At 41.5% G+C, this 22,485-nt stretch overlaps 1 protein-coding gene across 2 annotated transcripts in view; it reads left to right on the top strand.

The window, feature by feature from the left end:
* Positions 1-1,599: 1,599 nt before the first annotated feature.
* rpn2 (ribophorin II) overlaps positions 1,600-22,485 on the top strand; it is a 73,522-nt gene continuing 52,636 nt past the window's right edge. The window contains exons 1-4 of one of the 2 annotated variants that reach the window (XM_072242137.1): positions 1,600-1,689; positions 13,532-13,728; positions 14,825-14,920; positions 16,404-16,579. In XM_072242137.1, coding sequence (XP_072098238.1) covers positions 1,674-1,689; positions 13,532-13,728; positions 14,825-14,920; positions 16,404-16,579 — 485 coding nt within the window. In that variant the 5' untranslated portion in view covers positions 1,600-1,673. The remainder of the gene's footprint in view (positions 1,690-13,531; positions 13,729-14,824; positions 14,921-16,403; positions 16,580-22,485) is intronic. The other variant, XM_072242147.1, reaches the window with a different exon arrangement.

Genomic DNA, 22,485 nt, shown 5'->3' on the forward strand with positions numbered 1-22,485 from the left:
GGATACGAATTGACAATAAACCGGACTGGTCAAAGAACACTGAGGCTGTCTACAAGAAGGGTCAGAGCCGTCTCTATTTCTTGAGGAGACTGAGGTCCTTTAACATCTGCCGGACGATGCTGAGGATGTTCTACGAGTCTGTGGTGGCCAGTGCGATCATGTTTGCTGTTGTGTGCTGGGGCAGCAGGCTGAGGGTAGCAGACACCAACGGAATCAACAAACTCATTCGTAAGGCCAGTGATGTTGTGGGGATGGAACTGGACTCTCTGACGGTGGTGTCTGAAAAGAGGATGCTGTCTAAGTTGCATGCCATCTTGGTCAATGTCTCCCATCCACTACATAATGTACTGGGTGGGCACAGGAGTACATTCAGCCAGAGACTCATTCCACCAAGATGCAGCACAGAGCGTCATAGGAAGTCATTCCTGCCTGTGGCCATCAAACTTTACGACTGCTCCCTTGGAGGGTCAGACACCCTGAGCCAATAGGCTGGTCCTGGACTTATTTCAAAATTACTGGCATAATTTACATATTACTACTTAACTATTTATGGTTCTATTACTATTTATTATTTATGGTGCAACTGTAACGAAAACCAATTTCCCCCGGGATCCATAAAGTATGACTATGACTACTATTTTCATCCATGCCATCACAAACAACAAACATCCCAGAAATGACGCACATAGAACTCCATGAAGGTCAAATCACTGTGGATCTTGTGCATCTTAATCTTCTGGACTAGCCTATCATAAGGGTCCTTGTCTTTATGCTGGAGTTTTTTTCAGATGGGTTGAAGAGTTAATGGTGCTTGCATCTGAAGTCCATGAGTAAGTTGTACAACGACACAAACATACCATCTAGCGGAAAGCAAGCAGTTTTTAAAAACTTTATAAACTTGTAACAATATTGTTTTAAACATAGGAATACAATTTGCTGCACAATTAAGGTCGGCAGGAACACTAGCCACAAGAATATACAGTGTGGTGCTCGACATTAACTTTAAGCCTGGGTATCATTCACTGGCATTGCCTGACCTGATAAGCATTTCCAGTTCTATTTCAGAAATGTAACGCTTGCATTTTTTTTTTGCTTTGCATTAATAGTTTAATCCTGCCCCTCTTAGACAACGTAAAAAGGGAGGACTTTTCAAAGACTTTCTTCTGAACGACCCGAATACACACAAAGCACCTTGGCCAGGTAATCTAACGAGAAAAAGCGCAACCGCCTTGGACTATGATTGACGTGTCGAAACAGCCAATGTTCTTAAAACACATCTACATGTCCCGCCCAATATCACAATTCCCTTCAAGGGATTTTCAAAATTAACATTCGTGTTCATCACATTATTGAAATCTTGATTTATATTTAGAACTATTAAATTTAATGATATTAATCGAAGTTATGTCACTAAACAGCCATTTGGGACGAAAGGGGCGGGATGCACGGGATTGTCGACTCTTCATTAAGAGTGATCTGCGCCTCAATTTTACAAATAAAGAGCATGTAGTTTAATAAAAATAAGCAATTCGCTGTCATACAGCTACAGTGTCGAGGGTTTGCCGGATATTTTATTTAATTTTCCCTAATTACGGAATTAGGCTGAGCCGGCTAACCCGGAAGGGGAAACGGCTCTGGTTTGACCCTCTCTCTGGCTGGGCGACGCGGTGACAATGGCAGAAGCTGCAGGTAATAGAAGCGGGAGTCGAGCGCGTTTGGGAGACACACCGACCTTGCCAGCCTCTGGTCCACACCTAACACACCAGCGGCTCCTCATACCTCATCGATCGACCGAGAGAGCCGAAGCGCGGGGATTCTGTGCGGACGTGGCGTCCCACGCCCCTTCCATTCATTGGCTTCATTTGTCCGGAGTAGGAAGGGAAAGTGGAGAAGGACGGGTCTGGGGAATGGGGATCATGGGGAAAGAGAGGGGTGGATCTGGGGTGTGAAGGTCATGGGGAAGGAGAGGGTTGGATCTGAGGTGTGAATGTCGTGGGGAAGGCGAGGGGTGGATCTGGGGAGCAGGGGTCATGGGGAAGGAGAGGGGTGTGTCGGGAATGAGGTCTGTGGGGAAGGATGGATTGGATCTGGGGAGTGTTAAAGCATGGAACCAGGCTGGTGGTGTTCAGCTATGCTCTTTGATCTGTTTGAGTTTAGTGTTTTAAATGTTATCTGGTCCATCATTACTTAGTGCACATTTCTAGTATTTTGCTTTCCGACTGTGTATCTGTTGGATTTTAAAAAATTGCAGTCAGAGAGTGAATCTTCACCCTATCAACTCCAGCTCCAGATCACAACGAGGCAATTAATAAATAAGGCATACACAACTAATAGGGATGGTCACGCAGACACGAGGAAATATGCAGATGCTGGAAATTCAAGCAACACACACAAAAAAACAGCAGGCCAGGCAGCATCTATAGGAAGAGGTACAAAAGCTTACTTTCTCTTCTTTCAGTTAGTCCTGACGAAGGGTCCCGGCCGGAAACGTCGTCTGTACCTCTTCCTATAGATGCTGCCTGGCCTGCTGCATTCACCAGCAATTTTTGTGTGTTTTAATAGGGATGATACTCCAGGCATTCATCTGACATTTAGGTGCATAAAGTCACATGCTGTAGTATTGTTTTTTTCCTCTCTGTTTGTCCCAACTCATCTGCAAAGGCTCTTTTGCTCTCAGATGCACCCAATGATTTCTTGGTCGTGTTTTCAGTAAGCATTTCTACTTCCTGGTGATTTATGGCTCTAGTTGGGTTCTGAATTGAGCCTGTAATCTCCTTGTTGTTTGTTCATCATATCCACAACGACAGGGGATCCGTGTAGGAGAATTTATAAAGTGGAAAAAACATGGCAGTGGGGCAGTTCTACTCTCTCAACTTCGGATGTCTGGCTCCGGTGGTATGAATAGTCATCACAAACTGGGATCTTCCTTGTTTGCAGCAGATGACCGTGACTACTTCTGTACCTTGTCAATTCCCTTGGCTCTCCACAAAGTCTTGCAGAACTGCCTTCCTAGCTGTTAGATCTCACTGTTGATCTCATCTGCCCATTATGCCAAAGCTGACTTTGCATGCTAGGACAGGCATGTCCTTGTCTCAGTATGAGGCCTGCCTGTTGAAGCTGCACACTGGGGTGTGACTGCTGTCACATGCAAACAGCTACTTGGAGCCACAGGTGAGAGCTGAGTTTCTGGTGGGACACAAAAGGTGAGTGAACTGCCCCAGATTAGACACAAGCACCTTCATCAGAGGTGCCACTCCTCCGAGTCTCCCTAATACAGTATAAAAGCTCAAGTTTACAACCTGTAAAGCTGCTCTTCGCACAAGTATTCATCCACTTACACGTCAGTCCTGTCTCACCCCTGAAATTTTCTGTTATGGAAGTCCAAGTCATGCAAGTACTGGCTATGTTTCTGAGACTTCTGCAATTTTTTTTTAAACCTTGCACACTTTCTGCTTTTCAAATTCTCATCTAATGTGTGCGTTTCTCCCATTCCACACGTCAAAGTCATTAAGACACCTTTAACTGTTCTGGTACTATGGAACTACCACCCTAAGACCTTCTACTTCCCCAGATTACTTTCAAATTTTATTCAATGACATGCATGTTCAGTTGTGTTTTGTCATTTGCCCTAATTTTCCCTAAATTTGATTGTCATTTGTAGTAGTGCAAAAAAAACCTAACTTACTTCCAGGACGAAAAATGCTTGTAACATTTGACATGCTGGGCAGCATTAGTGCTTAACCACATCTCATTTACTTGAATCTTTCTCCTTCCCCCACCCCCTCCCACTTCTCACTATCAGAGCAGGCAGAGACTTTGCTTAGCATGCTTCCCACTAACCTCTGTATTCAGCGGATCATCCTTTGCAATTTCTGCCCACTCTGTATGATTTCACTAGTGGATACATAGCATGTTCCTTTCAGAATTTTGTAGGATTGCTCCCTTTGTTATTGATCTTTGATTGCGAGCTTCTAGCACTTTGTAGGAAGTTACAATGTTTTGTTAGTGATGTAAAAGTAGCGGCAACAATGCAAATGATTTTGTTTTGGCAGATGTAAATTTGATTATTGCCAATGAATTTTCTAGCACAATGGTTAGCGCACTGCTATTACAGCTCGGGGTGTCAGAGTTCAATTCCGGCATTCTCTCAGAAACTTTGTCCTTTCTTCCTGTGGGTTTCCTCCCACAGTCCAAAGATGTATGGGTTATAGGTCAATTGATCAGTGATAGGCTAGGGTTAAGTAGGTGGGTTGCTGGGCGTAAACACAAGAACGTCTGCAGATGCTGGAAGTCGAGGGCAGAATGCTGGAGGAGCTCAGCAGCGTCTGTGGAAATAAATAGCCAAGATTTTGGGCCAGGACCCTTCTTCAAGACTGAGAAGGAAGGGGGAAGATGCCAGAATAAAAAGGTGGGGGAGGGGAATGGAAGGTGGTAGGTGAAGTCAGGTGAGAGGGAAATGTCAAGGGTTTGGAGGAGTGCTGGCAGTGCAGCTAGTTGGACTGAAAGTGCCCATTCTGTGCTGTACCTCTAAATAAATAAATGTTATGGTTATCTTGCGTCAATGCCTTACAGAAGATAAAACTTTTCCAAGTACATGATGCATAATGATTTTGCGCCTGTTAAAATGCTATTAATGCCTTTTAATTTGTTATAAGGTAAAAGACAAGTTAATTTGAACGAGGTGTTAATTTGATGGAGGAATATCACTTAAATACAAGAACTCTTTCTTAAAAGTGTGGAGAAATTATTTCAATTCCATCTGCAGGGATAAATAATTTTTAAAAAAATGACCTGCATTGGAGTGTCAACCTACTTTAGTGTTTTCAAACTCAAACAATGTTGGATTCATTGGTTAGACCAGCATTTATTACCTATCCTTTAATGTGGGAGACTTGGTGGATCTTATCGCAGTAAATATCAGGCAGGTGGTTAGACCCTTGCATGAAAATTACCTGCTACAGTTGGCCTTGTCCATTATCAGTCTTAATGTTTCTGCATGGGGGTATGGACTGCATTTGAGGAGGTGTGAATACAATTGAACATTGTGCGATTGTGAGGAAATCTCATCAGTTTTGCCCAGATGACAGAAGCAGAAATGGTTGGGATTAGGGCACTGCTCTGAGAGAACCTGTAGTAGCGAACAATGGTTGCAATTATTGACCACTAACAATGGCAACTGTTTTTCAATATTACAAGGCATTATCCTAGTTTTCTCACCTGTAGATTTCAGTTTTGTCAAGATTTCTTGATGGGACAGTCAAGCATTACCTCAATGTCAAAGGTATTTTCTCCCATCGCATGCAAAGTTGTATTGAAAAATTCATTTCAACACTTTGAATTGCAGTTATATACACCCTTGACTGCTGATAGCTTACAATTATAAACCATGCTGGACGTACAAATATATTTATGTAAAATAGTTTCTTTTGTACTGGGTAACACACAAAGTATTCAGCAGGTCAGGCAGCATATATGGAGGGAAATAAACCTGTCCTGCCCAAAACATTGACTTTATTTCTCTCCATGGATGCTGCCTGATCTGCTTAGTTCCTCCAGCATTTTGTGTGTGTTGCTTGAATTTCCAGCATCTGTAGATTTCCTCTTGTTGCATTTTTAAATATGTTAATGGATTATTTTTGGATAATTGACTTAAAGCCCTATTTGAGCTTTTAACAACCATATTAGTTGGTTTTCTAATTTCCATAAACGAAGGGTTTCTTCATAAATTACAATGCAAAATAGACCATTCAAACTAGCCGACAAGATGGTATTCATGCACCACATAGGCAGTGGTTGTAAAACCATGTTCTATGTCCTCTATTTATATAGTCTTCTACGATTAAAAAATAGTGGAGGACCAGATGAAAGTAGCTCGATACAGTTAAGTCATGTGGCATTTCTGAAAAGAGAAACAGTAAACATTTTGGGTTCAGAATCCTTCATTAGACCTTTATCCCTAGATAGACACTTTGAATAGTGGAGAATTGGTCCTGGTCTGTTAAGTACTTCCAGCATTACCAGCATTTACAGTTTTTGTTTATTTTTCAATGAAGCTGCTATCTCAGTCATGAATTCTAGCCATTATTTGCCAACTCTAAATGTTGCCTCTTTTTGTTTGAATTGCAGAAGTATTGGCTTTAGTGATTTGTAAGGACCTTGATCTCCAAGCATGTTGTCGAGTTTGATAACAAATATTGTGAGATGGTGAGCCACAATCCCGAGGAGACACGGATTACATAGAGGGAGAGAAAGTTTAAAAGAAGCGAGTAGGGATAGTCAGCATATTTTACGTGCCACAGTCCCAAGGAGACACTGAATGATAAGTGGGAAGAGGATTTAAAAGAAGTGAGAGGGGCGGTCGGTACCTTTTTGTGAGCCACAGCTCCTGACGAGATGTTGGATTGCACATGATTAGGCACCTGGCAAGTGTAAGAGTGGGGAGTTGGGGTTTGGCTCATCGAGGCTTAGGAAAGGAGAGGTGAAGGCTGTAGGTAGATTGTTTTGGTCAAATTTTCTTTCTTTCTAGTTCATTGCACACTAAGAGCAGTGGGCATGCCAGACAGGACATTGGAATGCAGCTCTTATAGTATGTGAGAAGGCAGGGAGGTCTGCAGTGCCCCTAATGATTACATCTGCAAGAAGTGCATCCTCCTGTAGCTTCTAACAGACCGTCTTAAGGAGTTGGAACTGGAACTGGATGAACTTCAGATCATTCAGGAGGCTGAGGGATTGATAGACAGGACAAGCAAGGAGGTAGTTACACTCAAGATGCAGTACACAGCTAACTGGGTGACCGTCAGGAGGGGAAAAGAGGATAGGCATCCAGTACAAAGTATCAACCAGCAAGTATACTAATATGGATACTGTTGAGGAGCATGGCCTCGCAGAGGAAAGCAAAAGTGGTTAGGTCTCTGGCGCTGAGTCTGGCTCTTTGGCTCAGAAGGGAGGGAGGAGGCGAGTCGAGCTGTAGAGATGGGGATTCATTGGTTAGGGAACAGAAGGAAGATTCTGTAGACGAGAACGAGATTCCTGGATGGTTGCTGCCTCCTGGGTGCCAGGGTCAGGGATCTCGGATTGAGTCCACAGCATTCTTAAGTGGGAGGATGAACAGCCAGAGGAGTTGGTACTAATGACATGGGTAGGGTGGGTGACGAGGTCTTACAAAGTGAGTTCAGGGAGTTAGGTGTTAAGTTAAAAGACAGGATGTTGTATCCATTTGTGAAACTTGGTTGCAGGAGGGGCAACACTGGCAGCTCAGTGTTCCAGGATTCCGATGTTTTAGAGGTGGTAGAGCAGAAGGGATTAAGGGGGAGGTGTGGCATTACTAGTCAGGGAAAATGTCATGGCAGTGCTCAGTCATGGAGAGCTTGTCTACTGATGTTTTATTGGTAGAACTGAGGAATGAGAAAGGTATGACCATACTGAAACCACAGGACAGTTTGCAGGATTTAGAAGAACAAATTTGTAGAGAGATCGCAGATTGTTGCAGGAAACAAGATTGTTTCTATATATTGTAAAAGGGCTTGTTGGAAAAGCGTTCGTCAAATTTATTCAGGAAAATTTCCTTAATCAGAACATAGAAGTCTCAACTAGAGAGAGCACGATACTAGATCTCTCATTGGGGAATGCGACAAGGCAAGTGACAGAGTTATGTAGGAGACCACTTTGCATCTAGTGATCATTATGCTGTTAATTTCAAGGTAATTATGGAAAAGGATAGGTCTGGTATTCAGATTGAGATATGAAATTGGAGAAAGGCCAATTTTTATGGTATAGATCTGGCAAGTGTGGATTGGGACAGGCTGTTTCCTGACAGAATTGTACCTGGTAAGTGGGAGGTCTTCAAAGTGAAATTTTGAGGGTACAAAGCTTCTATGTACCTGTCAAAATAAAAGGAAAGGATAACAGGTTACAGGAACCTTGGCTTTTGAGAGATATTAAGGCCCTGGTTAGGAAGTAAAAGGAGGTGCATAGCAGGTATAGGCAGGCAGAAACAAATGAGTACTTGAGTATAAGAAATGCAAGAGAACACTTAAGAAAAATATCAAGATGGCTAAAAGAATGCACCATTTTGCTCTAGCAGACAAGGTGAAGGAGAATCCTAGGTGCTTTTACAGATACATTAAGAGCAAAATGATGGCAAGGGACAAAATTGGTCCTCTGGAAGATCAGAGTGGTAATCTGTGTGAGGAGCTGAAAGGGATGGTCTTGGATCCTTTACAGATGAGGAGGTGTTTGTGGATAAATCTCCAGGCCTGACATTGTATTCCCTTGAACCTTGTGAGAGGCTAGTGTTGAAATTGCGGGGGCCCTAGCAGAGATATTTGAAATATTCAGTATCAGAAATATTTAAAGCCACAGGCGAGGTGCTGGAGGATTGGAGGATAGCTAATGTTATTCTGTTGTTTAAGAAAGGCTCTAGGAATAAGCCAGAAAATAATAGGCCGGTGAATCTGACATCAGCAGTGGGAAAGTTATTGGAAAGTATTCTAAGGGACCTGGTACAGAAGTATTTGGATAGACAGGGACCGATTAGGGATAGTCAACATGGTTTTGTGGGGGAGTAAGTCGTGCATCACCAATCTTGGAGAGTTTTTCAAGGAAGTTACTAGGAAAGTTGATGAAGGCAAGGCAGTGGATGTTTTCTGCATGGACTTTGACAAGGTCTGACATGGGAGGTTGTTCAAGAAGGTTCAATCGCTTGGCATTCAAGATGAGGTAGTAAATCGTATTAGTCTTTGGCTTTCCGAGTGTGATTGTAGGTGGTTGCCTCTCTAACTGGTGGCTTCTGATTAGTGGAGTGCCACAGGTATCAGTGCTGGCTCCATTATTGTTGTTGGTCATCTATGTCAACGAGCTGGATGATAATGGAGACTGGATCAGCAAATTTGCAGATGCAACCAAGATTGGGAATGTAGTAGATAGTGAGGAAGACTGTCGAAGCTTGCAGCAGGATTTGGACTAGCTGGGCTGAAAATGGCTGATGGAATTTAATACAGACAAATGTGAGGCATTGCACTTTGGGAGGAAAAATCAGGGTACATCTTACATGGTGAGTGGTAGGGCACTGAAAAGTGCAGCAGAACATGGAGATCTGGGAATACTGATCCATAATTCCTTGAAGGTGGTGTCACAGGTAGATAGGTTCTGAAAGAAAACTTTTGGACATACTGGCTCAGAGGGTGGTGAGAGTGTGGAACAAGTTGCCAGCACAAGTGGAGGATGTGGGGTTGATTTCAATACATAAGAGAAATTTGGATAGGTACATGGATGGGAGGGGTATGGAGGACAATGGTCCGGGTACAGGCTGAAGGGACTAGATAGATTAATAGTGTAGTGTAGATTAGATTAGATGGCTGAATGGCCTGCTTCTGCCCTGCAGTATTTTATGACTAACTCAGTAAAGAACTGGGGAACTGCTGCACTTTAGATTAATTAGATTATGAGGACACACAGTCCTCTTTTATTGTCATTTAGTAATGCATGCATTAAGAAGTGATACAATGTTCCTCCAGATTAATATCACAGACAAACCAAGACTGAAAAACTGACAAAAGCCACATAATTATAACCTATAGTTACAACAGTGCAAAGCAATACCGTAATTTGATAAAGAACAGACTATGGGCACGGTAAAAAAGAAGTCTCAAAGTCTCTCGAAAGTCCCCATCATCTCACGCAGACGGTAGAAGGAAGAAAAACTCTCCCTGCCATGAGCTTCCAGCGCCGCAAAATTGCCGGTGCAGCACTGTGGAATTTTGGAAAATCTTTTGAAATTTTCTCTTGAATGGAATGTGTAACTGAAGCCCTATCTACCTTGGTCTAAAAATTCCCAAGACATCTTTCAAAATCTATGCAGTATTTCAGTCAGCTTTCTTTCCATCAGCTATTAAAATAGTTTTAGCTGCATTTTCTGTTTACTCTGTGCAAAAACAGTTGATCTGAGCATCAGCTCAATTGCCGATTGTGGCATATTGACCGGGTTCAACAATAACTGCTTGCTTAAAATGACCTTGCTAAAGGATAAAAACTTGATAATCAGACACATTCTTTTATTACATAAAGCTGATTAAATATTAAATGACTTTGAACATTCACATTTCTCAATCCTGTCAATCGCTAGAATATTTTAAATACTCCATTAACAGCTATAGGTGTAGTCCCATCATTAGTGGACAATAAATACATTCATTCATGATTTGAATAATTTGTTGTAAATAATTCTTCACAACTTCAGTGTAAGTCCAGTGCTTTTATATAGAACATAGAATAATACAGCACAGTACAGGCCCTTCGGCCCACAATGTTGTGCCGACCCTTAAACCCTGCCTCCCATATAACTCCCCCACCTTAAATTTCTCCATATACCTGTCTAGTAGTCTCTTAAATTTCACTAGTGTATCTGCCTCCACCACTGACTAAGGCAGTGCATTCCACGCACCAACCATTCCTCTGAGTTAAAAAAAACTTTCCTGTAATATCCCCCTTGAACTTCCCACCCCTTACCTTCAAGCCATGTGCTCTTGTATTGAGCAGTGGTGCCCTGGGAAAGAGGCGCTGGCTGTCCACTATTCCTCTTAGTATCTTGTATACCTCTAACATGTCTCCTCTCATCCTCCTTCTCCCCAAAGAGTAAAACCCTAGCTCCCTTTGATCATAATGCATACTCTCTAAACCAGGCAATATCGTAGTAAATCTCCTCTGTACCCTTTCCAATGCTTCCACATCCTTCCTATAGTGAGGCGACCAGAACTGGACACAGTACTCCAAATGCAGCCTAACCAGAGTTTTATAGAGCTGCATCATTACCTCGCAACTCTTAAACTCTATCCTTTGACTTATGAAAGCTAACACCCCATAAGCTTTCTTAACTACCCTGTCTACCTGTGAGGCAACTTTCAGGGATCTGTGGACATGTACCCCCAGATCCCTCTGCTCCTCCACACTACCAAGTATCCTGCCATTTACTTTGTACTCTGCTTTGGAGTTTGTCCTTCCAAAGTGTACCACCTCACACTTCTCCGGGTTGAACTCCATCTGCCACTTCTCAGCCCACTTCGGCATCCTATCAATGTCTCTCTGCAATCTTCGACAATCCTCTACACTATCTACAACACCACCAACCTTTGTATTGTCAGCAGACTTGCCAACCCACCCTTCTACCCCCACATCCAGACACAATCTGCCCTTCACAAAGCCATGCTGACTGTCCCTGGTATGGTTTTCAATTCATATAATCGTCAATTCCATCAGTCAGCGTTCACAGGCCTGGATGAAAAAGCATAAAATCTCTTAATGCACCCATTTTATCTCCATATTATCTGTGCTGTCAGATCTATATACTTTTTTTTCTTGAAATGTTTGCAATGTTCCAATAGTTCATAGTACAAAAAATATAATCAGGCTTTTAATAACAAAATTGCAGATTTGATAGCCATGTTAGTAAGCATTTGTTCTGTTCAGTTTTGCCTATTGTAAATTGGTAATGAAGTCTTTAATAATATTGTGGTAAGTATATATTTATCTTTATCGTACTTTCATCAATTATAGAATAGCATAGGGTCAGCTCATCATGTATGTACCAGCAATGATCCCAATCTAACTAATCCCACCTGCTCGTACATATTTTAAAATCTCTCTAATCCCTGCCTGTTTATGTGCCTTTCTAAATGTTCTTTAAACATTTCTATCATATCTCTGGTGGAGGTGCCAACCACTTTCTGCGTAACAAAAAGAACTTGCCTTGAACATATTCTTTAAAAGTCTTCCTCTCACAAACTTTAGTCCTGCTTGGTGGCGCAATAAGATCAGCGCCAGACTCCAGAACGAAAGTTTCCAAGTCGGGTTGAGCGTTGAGCTAGCAACTCGGCCTCGTAAAAACAAAAATAGCTTGTTACGGAAACACTGTCATGACGGTGCCCCGATAACTCCACTGCCGAGTTAAGGGCTATTCTTCTTTCTTCTTCTCTCACAAACTTGTGCCCTCTATGTTTAACACTTCCACCTTGGTGGGGGTGGGGATAACTGGCAATCTCCCCTAACTCTAATTTTATAACCTACTATCAAGTCACCTCTCATCCTCCAACGCTCCGGAGAAAACTATCCAAATTTGTCCAACTTTTGTGTATCAGAATCAGGTTTATTATCACCAGCATGAGTCGTGAAATTTGTTAACTTCTCAGTAGCAGTTCAATGCAATACATGATAATATAGAAAGAGAATAAATAAATTACAGTAAGTGTGTGTGTGTGTCTACATAGTGCAAAAACAGAAATAATATGTTTTTTTTAAAGTGAGGTAGTGTTCACGGGTTCAGTGTCCATTTAGGAATCGGATGGCAGAGGGGAAGAAGGCTGTTCCTGAATCACTGAGTGTGCTTTCATGCTTCTGTACCTCCTTCCCGACGATTACAATGAGAAGAGGGCATGCCCTGGGTGATGAGGGTCCTTAGTAATGGACTTCGCCTTTCTGAGGCACCGCTTCTTGAAGGTGTCTTGGGTACTACAGACACTGGTATCTAAGATGGAACTGACTAATTTTATGACTTTCTGTAGCTTCTTTCGGATCTGTGCAGTAGCACTACCCCCACCCTGCCTCTGCCCATGATGCAGCTTGTCAGAATGCTCTCCATGGTACATCTATAGAATTTTTTAAGTATTCTACTTGTCAAACCAAATCTTTTCAAACTCCAAATGAAATACAGCCACTATATTGCCTTCTCTATAGCTGCGTCGTTATGTTGGGATCAGTTAGATCCTCTGCGATATATAGCTAATGCATGAGCCTTATAGCTAATACATTTCAATATCCTGGTGAGCTGCTTTTGTACCCTGTCCAAATCTTCCACACCTTTTATGTAATGTGCAGCCAAACTGCACAAATTAGTCAATGTGGAGTAATCAAAGTTGTATACTACTGCAACATGACTTCCCAACTTTTACAGTCACTGTTCTCGTTAATGAAGGCAAGTAAGCTGTTTGCCTTCTTTTAACACCCTATCCAGCTGTGCCGACACTTTCAGGTAGCTATGGGCCTGCATCCCAAATTCTCTCTGTATATCAATACTGTTAATGGCCCTGCCATTTACTTCACCTTACATTTGACCTTCCAAAACATATCACCTTGCACTTGTGCAAATTAAGCTATATTTGCCATTTCAACTTTTCCACTAATCCATGTTGTGCTGTGTCCTTTGATAATCTTCCTCGTGATTCCAGAATTCCATATTTAGTGTCATCTGCAAACTTGAATCAAACCTACTACATTTTCAAACAACTGAGAGATCCCAGCACTGATCACGGATACCCCTGCACCACTACACTCTTCTCTGACTATTTCTGCACTCATTTATGGGAAAAGCAGTGTAGCAATCCCCAGCCATGTCATTAAAATTGTTGCTTTATCTATAAGAAACAGATAATTGTACATACCAGAGTTAAGTGTTTCCCAAAAAAAATTACAGAAAAAATTATTTTGTGAATTTAGTGCCTGTATGTTTGATCCCTTTGCATTTTTTTGTCTTATCTTTCAGGTTCAGGGATTCTGTTCATTCTGTTCACCTTGGCTTTGCTGACTGGTACTCAAGCTGTCACTCTGAAGCATTATTTGTCCGATTCTGATATTGAAAGATTAGCACAAACTTTAGAACAGCCTTTTATAAATTTGGAGAATGCCTATTACACTGTAGTAGGCTTGCAAAAGCTAGGAAAAGAGGTAGCAGATGAGCAGGTAAGTTGTAGTGCAAAGATTATGTCAATCCAATAAAATTTCATGAATACGTATCATGTTTTTCATCTCGTACAAGTTCTCATATTTAGCATACTTCTCCCCGGGTCAAAAAGATCCACGATGCCTCCCCAATTATTTCTTAAAAGAGAAGTGTAAAGGTGACTCTTTTTTTTTTGTTTCCAAGGATACATGTGAATTAATCCTCATCTCAGATAGTCAGACTGCAAATTATTCCGTGGATCAGCATACTTAATCAAATATTATTTTCAAGTCCCTTATTATCATAATGCATTTGTACTACTTCTGCATTTGTATTGATGCTCAATAGCTATTACTATTAATAATGAAGAGCTAGTCTCAGGCTGTAGGTTCATGTTAATCAATTGGAAATATGATTCGAGAAATGCCAGGTGGAATTTAATCCTGATAGTTGATGCACTTTGGGACAGCAAATAAGGCTCGGACCTCGACAGTGACTGATCAGATCCTAGGCAGTAGTGAGAAACAGTCTAAAGATCCCTGAACATAGTACCATTAGATGGACATAGAATATAAGAATTGTGAAGTTACATTATAATAATGTGTTTTTAAAAAATTGTTAGTTGGGCCACAGCTGGAGTACTGGTCCCACACAATAGAAAGATGTGATTACGCTGGAAAGGTATCAGGGGACAGTTGTTGCCTTGGATGAACCATTTTCATTTAAAAAGAAAAAAACTGGACAGTTTCGTTTTTTCCAGGATGGGGAACCTAATTAAGGTATAAAAACATTCTATGGTTTCTATGTATTGGTGGTATAGATGATAAGAAGTGTTTTTACTCTCAGAATAGCTGCGTACAACTAGATATGGTCAGGAGGAAGGGATGTAGAGGGGATCTGAGAGAGAATTTTTTTCAGCCGGAAATGATTGGAGTTTTTGCCTACAACCACTCCTGAAAGAATGTTAGAGGCAGAGACTGCCACAACATTTAAATTAGCAATTGAATTGCAAAAGCACAAAAAATTGGATTTGTGCTTGCTAGTGGACATGATGTGGTGAGAAAGGGGAATATTATGTTTGGTAATGAGTTTATTTTTCTGAATCTTTTCATTCAGGCAGCCTGTAACTTTTTGAAATCACAAGTGGACATTGGAAGTGTTGATTCCCTTTTTTATGCCGCTGAAGCAAGTCAAGCTCTACGCAATTGTGAGGTAAGTAATGTGTAATTTGTCACCTGCGTTTATATAAAAAGCATATAGGAGATTTTTTTAAGCTTCTTTAGACATTTACTTAAAAGACTAGAGAGATTTGACCACTATGTATTTTCCTGTAACAAAGCAAGGATGATTCTAATATTGTAAGGAAGTTTGTAGTAGTAGTAGTACAGGGAACCTAATGTCTTTTAATTATATATACAATTTCACTGTACCTTTGTAATAGGGTTGCCAGCAAATAGTAAGAGTGATCAGAATTAGGTTTAATATGTCTGGCATATGTCATGAAATTTGTTGTTACATGGAAACATTACATTGCAATACATAATAAGAGCATTATTATTATTATTGTAAATTACAGTAAGATAGAACTTGGAATAGTACAGCACATTACAGGCCCTTTGACCCTCAAACCCTGCCTACCATATAACCCCCCACCTTAAATTCCTCCATATATCTGTCTAGTAGTCTCTTAAACTTCACTAGTGTATCTGCCTCCACCACTGACTCAGGCAGTGCATTCCACACACCAACCACTCTCTGAGTAAAAAACCTTCCTCTAATATCCCCCTTGAACTTCCCACCCCTTACCTTAAAGCCATGTCCTCTTGTATTGAGCAGTGGTGCCCTGGGGAAGAGGTGCTGGCTGTCCACTCTTATCTATTCCTCTTAATATCTTGTACACCTCTATCATGTCTCCTCTCATCCTCCTCCTCTCCAAAAAGTAAAGCCCTAGCTCCCTATATCTTGAGTGCCCAAGGACGGATAGTTAATCCTAAGGACTGCTGGCTTGTGGACGTCAAGGTCTTTGGGTTATTACTCTGCTCCCCCAGTAAGTTCCCCACAAAGATATATAGGTTAAATTAAATAAGTAGTACAAAAAGAGGGGGAAAAAAGTAGTGAGATAGTGTTCATGGGTTCAGTGTCTATTCAGAAATCTGATGGCAGAGAGGAAGAAGCTGTTCCTGAAACACTGAGTGTGTGCCTTTGGGCTCCAGTATCTCTTCACTGATGGTAACAAAGAGATCAGGCATGTACTGGGTGATGGGGTCCTTAAAGTTGATTTTGAAAGTTGTATCAAGAAAAGGAATGGAATTGAGTGTCATGCTAGTATTTCAAATGAAAGGAATATTATGCTGCTGCCAAAGTTGTGAGTCCTCTATTGATTTTCTCATCATGAAAAATTATTAAAGCAGGGATTACCATCAGCAAATCGCTGTTCATCTGGTGATGTAAAAAGCATATCCATGAATTTGTAATGTATTTTTGTCAGGGCTGTTATTTAACATTAATTTTATGTTGAAGGATAACAGTCAACTTCAGAATAAAATCTCTTCATTCCATGTTTTCTTTCATTCTGTTGAAAGCTAGAGAAGATATAGTCCGAACTAGCTTGAAATGTGGAAATAGATACCTTGAATATCTGACTGAAGTGGGAGGATTGCTGCGTACTAAACTCTTCCTCAAAATTCATTCACAGATTACAGTCAGCAATGAAACCAGAGATTTTTTGTTAGCAACCGTGAGTGATGATTCTTCAATTACACAGATTTATCATGCAGTGGGAGCTTTGAGTAACCTTGGCCTTCCTCTGGCATCTCAGGAGGTTCTCAAAGCCCTTGCAGCTCACATCTCCAAAGATGATGCCTCCTTGGGGTATGTAAGCTTTTGTATTGCTGTTATTCAAAACCAGTCATTTATATTTGCAGATAATTACCTCAACTCTTGTGTGTTCAAAAATGTGTATGTGCCCAGCTATCCTGCAAAGAAATTACTTAGTGATAGAGCACTACAGCACCGAGCCAGGCCCTTCAGCCTGTCTAGTCCATGCTAAACTCTTATTCTGCCCAGTCCACTGACTCGCTCTCCAATCAAAACCGCATCGAGCATTTCCACCGGCAGCTTATTCCACACTCACGCTACCCTCTGAAAGAAGTTGTTTACCCTCAGGTTCCCCTTGAATATTTCACCTTTCACCCTTAACATAACAGCTAGTTCTGGTCTCACTGAACCTCGAAGGGTAAATGTAAGCAGGATTTTTCCAATCTATGTCCTTGATAATTTTGTATACCACTATCAAGTCTCCTATCATTCTCCTACACTCTAAGGAATGAAGTCATAACCTATTCAACTTTTCTCTATAATTTATGCCCTCAGGTTCTGATAACATCCTTGTTAATTTTCTCCATATTCTTTCAATCTTTCCTGTAGGTACGTGACCTGATGCAATACTACATGTAATATTCTAAATTTGGCCTCACCAATGTCTTGTACAACTTTTAAATAACTTCCCAACTGCTGTACGCAATACTCTGATTTATGAAGGCCAATGTGCCAAAAGCTCTCCTTATGAACCATTTTCAAAGGAATTATGGTCCTGTATTCCGAGATCCCTCTGTTCTACCTCTCCTCAGTGCCCTACCATTCACTGTGTAAGTCCTGCCTGGTTTGTCCACCTCACTTTTGTCTGCATTAAATTCCATCTGTCATTTCTCCAGCTGTTGCAGATACCATTACAATCTTTGATGGCCTTCCTCGCTGTCCACTATGCCCCCAATCTTGGTGTCATCCACAGATTTGCTGATCTAGTTTACCCATTACCTAAATCAGTAATATGGATGATAAACAGCAATAGGCCCAGCACCAATCCTTGTGGCAGTAGTCCAAGGCCTGCAGTCAACAATTACCACTTTCTAGCTTCTCCCACTAAGCCAATGTTGAATCTTATTTACTACTTTATCCTACGTGCCAAGCGACTGAACCTCCTGGACCAGTGTCTCATGTGGGACTTTGTCAAAGGCCTTGCTGAAGTCCATATAGACAACGTCCACTGCTTTTCCTCCATCAACTTTACTGGTAAACTCCTCAAAGCTCTGTAAGATCGGCTAGACACGACCTACCATGCACAAGTGCTACATTTGTGTATTTTCAAAAATTGCTTTCATTATTTTAGCAGATAACATGGCGCTGAAGGAGGCTATTTGGCCCAGTATATTAGTGCAGGATCTTCAAGAGTAAACTGTAATTACTCCCACCTTTGCTCATTACTTTTCAGATATTTATCCAATTGATAAGCACAATATCCACTTTTCATTTTGAAGTTTGCTGCAGAATCTGCTTTTGCATTTGTTTTGGATGATCAGTCCATGACAATTGACTGTGTGACAATGTATCTGTTCAAATTTCACCCAGTTCTTTTCTCAATTAAATTTGTGTCCTCCAGTTACTAATCTTCCTCCTCCATAGTTACGTTATGTGCCAAACACTTAGCAAATTCTTTTGTGCTTGGAAAAGTATGTTAAACATTTCATGCACAGTAGGCCATTGAGGATTTTTTAAATTTTGGATGGTTCAATGCTGCAAAATTTTGTTGTACACAGAGACCAAGGTGTTGTGTTCAGTATCACAGGCCCTGCGTGTTATGGTGCTCAAAAGTTTTTCTCCTACTGCCTGTATCCTTGTGCTTTCCGTGTTCTAGAGATAGAAAGATAGATATTGATCCCAAAGGAAATTACAGTGTCACAGTAGCATTGCAAGTGCACACATATACAAATATTGGAAGAGAAGTAAGAAAGAATAAAAAAATAAGTTACCTCAAACAGTCTAACAGGAGCAACACACATCAAAGTTGCTGGTGAACGCAGCAGGCCAGGCAGCATCTCTAGGAAGAGGTGCAGTCGACGTTTCAGGCCGAGACCCTTCGTCAGGACTGGAGGTCCCTTCGACCTAAAAACTGTTTTATCACCCCTTGTTCAATCCCTTCCGACCTAAAAAATGACTCTCTCCACCAGTCTAACAGGAGGATGTTATCACTTCCCCAGCTATAGGTTGACTCATTATAGAGCCTGATGGGCGAGGGTAAGAATGACCTCGTATAGTGCTCTTTGGAGCAGCACAGTTGTCTTAGTCTATTACTAAAAGTGCTCCTCTGTTCAGCCAAGGTGGTATGCAGAGGGTGAGGAACATTGTCCAGAATTGCCAGGATTTTCCATAGGGTCCTTTGTTCTTCCACAGTCTCTAGCGTGTCCAGTCTGACTCCTCTAACGGAGCCAGCCTATTGGCATCACCCGTGTTGATGTCATTGCCCCAGCACACCACCACATAGAAAATTGTACTGGTGACTGCAGACTGGTAGAACATGTGAAGGAGAGGCCTGCATACTCCAAAGGATCTCGGTCTGCTCAGAAAGTAGAAGCAACTCTGACCCTTCTTGTACACTGCCTCTGTGTTGGTGCTGCACCCAGGTCTGTCATCCAGGTGCACCCCCAGTACTTGTATGTCCTTACCATCAGGGAGTGCAGGTTTAGTCTTCCTAAAGATCATTACCATCTCCTTTGTCTTCCTGATGTTTAGCTGCAGATGATTCAGCTTGCATCATTTGACAAAGTCCTCCACTAGGGCCCTGTGTGTAACTGTACAGAATCTGGAACTGTTTTTGAAACAGGCTTTGTACATAATTGCTACTTACATATCCCAGCAGATCTGGAAAGAAAATCAAGGCTGCTTGATCCTATGGTATTTCCCTGATTTCTAGTTACCATTTAGTTTTCCTGAGAAGTTTAATTACTAGCTGTCCCTATGTTTAATGCAGTGAATTTTAAGCCCAATAATTCAAAAAATACCTCTAATACCTTTTTCCCCCAAATTTGATTCAGTGGGGAGTATCTCTTGCTGCATTTGCCAGCTTACCCTATAAGGACACTAACTTGTCATTCTAATAATTTGATACAGGTATTTCATTATTATTCAAAATCAGTTTTTTATATATTGCAACAAGTCAAACAACAAAAATAGTTGGCTTCATGATTACAAGCTGAAACCAGACTGAAATGATCATTTATCTCGTGCTCTGTGAGTGATGTGTATAATTAAGTACAATTGTTGCTTTCTAAATCACCTATAATCCGACTTTATTTAGTGTATGCAGACAGACATTTGGGCACCCCTGGAGCTGTCAGTACAGTTATGAATCTGTTTATTGTTGAGGCATAAAAGCAACAGATACTGTTTATTCTGCTTCTGTATTATCCAAACACTGAGAATATTGGTAAATGTAGACAGGCAATCTGGTTTTAAGTAGAGAAGGAGGTTTATTTAAATAATGAATAATAACAAAATATCAGAGGGGGTTATTTTGTGATCTCATTGAGCGGCATAATAAACTATACAAACTCTGGAGCCTTCCAGCCTTTTGATATACAGTAACAGAGTGCAGATTTGTTCAGCTAGTGATTACTTCAGTTTTACTCTACTAGTACATCAAAATTACAGGATCACTAAATCAGAATCAGATTCAATATTACCAGCTTACATGAAATTTGGTGTTTTGCGGCAGCAGTACATTGCAATACATGGTAATTAAAAACTATAAATTACAATAATAAGTATATATAAAATAATAAATAACTAGTGCAGAAAGTGAGGGTAAAAAATACTGAATGAACTGGTTTGAAGACCGAATATAATATTAATAGTAAGACTGTTGGCAGTGTGGAGGATCAGCGGGATCTTGGGGTTTGTGTCCGTAGGACACTCAAAGCTGCTGCGCAGGTTGACAGTGCTGTTCAGAAGGTGTATGGTGGGTTGGCTTTCATCAACAGTGGGATTGAGTTCAAGAGTCGCGAGGTAATGTTACAGCTATATAAGACCTTAGTTAACCCCACTTAGAGTTCTGTGCTCATTTCTGGTCACCTCTCTACAAGCAGGATGCTATAGAGAGTGCAGAGGGGATTGCCTGGATTCGAAGTGTGTTTTATGAGAATAGGTTGAGTGAACTTGGCCTTTTCTCCTTGGAGCAATGGTGGATGAGAGGTAACCTGATAGAGGTGTGTAAGATGATGAGAGGCATTGATCGTGTGGATAGCCAGAGGCTTTTTCCCAGGGCTGAAATGACTGGCACGAGGGGCATTGTTTTAAGGTGCTTGGAAGTAGGTACGAGGGTGATGTCAAAGGAAAGTTTTTCACACAGAGAGTGGTGCATGCATGGAATGCACTGCCTGTGACGGTGGTGGAGGCAGGTACAATAGGGTCTTTTAAGAGACTATATTTAAGATGGGTACATGGAGCTTAGAAAACTAGAGGGCAATGTGGTAGGGAAATTCTAGGCAGTTTCCAGAGTAGGTTACATAGTTGGCACAACTTTGTGCCTGTAATGTGCTGTAGATTTCTATGTTCTATTGGCTATTCAGATTCTGATTGTGATGGAGAAGAAATTGTTGTTCCTGAAGTGTTGAGTGTATGTCTTCAGGCTCCTGTACCACTTCCTTGATGGTAGCAATGAGAAGAGCCATTTCCGAGATGATGGATGGTGCCTTTTTAAGGCATCGCCTTTGAAGGTGTCCTGGATGCTGGGGAGGCTATTGCAAATGATGGAACTTGCTGAGTTTACAACTTCCTGCAGCTTTTTTCGCTCCTGTGCAGTAGCCCCTCCGTACCAGACAGTGATCCAACCAGTTAGAATGCTCTCTACAGTACATCTGTAGAAATTTGCGAGTGTCTTTGGTGATCTACTGATTCTGCTCAAACTTCTAATGAAATATAGCCGCTGTCATGCATTATTTGTAATTGCATCAATATGTAGGGCCCAGGATAGATCCTCAGAGGTGTTAACATCTAGGAACTTGAAACTACGCACACCTTACACTTCTGATCCCTCGATGAGGATTGGTGTCTGTTCCCTTGACTTGCCCTTCCTGAAATCCACAATCAATTCCTTGGGTTTACTGACTTTGAGTTGTTGCTGTGACACCACTCAACCGGTTGATCTATCTTACTCCTGTATGCCTCCTTGTCACAATCTGAAATTCTATCAGCAGTGGTTGTGTCGTCGGCAAATTTGTAACTGGTGTTTGAGCTGTGCCTAGCCACACAGTCGTTGGTATAGAGAGAGTAGAGCAGTGGCTAAGCACACATCCTTGAGGCACACCAGTGTTGATTGTCAGTGAGGAGGAGATACGATTTCCGATCCACCCAGAGTGTGGTCACCCTGTGAGGAAGTCAAAGATCCAGTTACAGAGGCCCAGGTTTTGGAGCTTCTTGATTAGAACTGACAGTATGATTGTGTTGAAGGCTGAGTTGCAGTCAATAAGCAGCTGCATGATGTAAGTATTACTGTTGTCCAGGTGATTGAAGGCCGAGTGAAGAGCCAGTGAGGTTACATCCACTGTCAACTTACTATAGCGATGGGCAAATTGCAGTGGGTCCAGGTGCTTGCTTGGGCAGGAGTTGATTCTAGCCATGATCAACCTCTCAAAGCACATTATCATAGAAGATGTGAGTGCCACTGGATGATAGTTGTTGAGGCAGCTCACCCTTCTCTTAGGCGACAGTATGATTATTACCCTTATGAAGCAGGTGTAAGTCTCTGACTGCAGCAGTGAGAGATTGAAGATGTCTGTGAACACTCCCACCAAATGGTTGGCAAATGTTTACAGAGCCCTACCTGATATACCATCAGAGCCTGACACCTTGCTCACCCTCTTAAAAAATGTTCTGACTTAGGCCTCCAAGGCAGAGATCACAGGGTCACCAGATGCTGCAAGGATTCACAGAGATGTAATTTT

This window comes from Mobula birostris, chromosome 2 (assembly GCF_030028105.1).
Source record: "Mobula birostris isolate sMobBir1 chromosome 2, sMobBir1.hap1, whole genome shotgun sequence".
NCBI lineage: Eukaryota > Metazoa > Chordata > Chondrichthyes > Myliobatiformes > Myliobatidae > Mobula > Mobula birostris.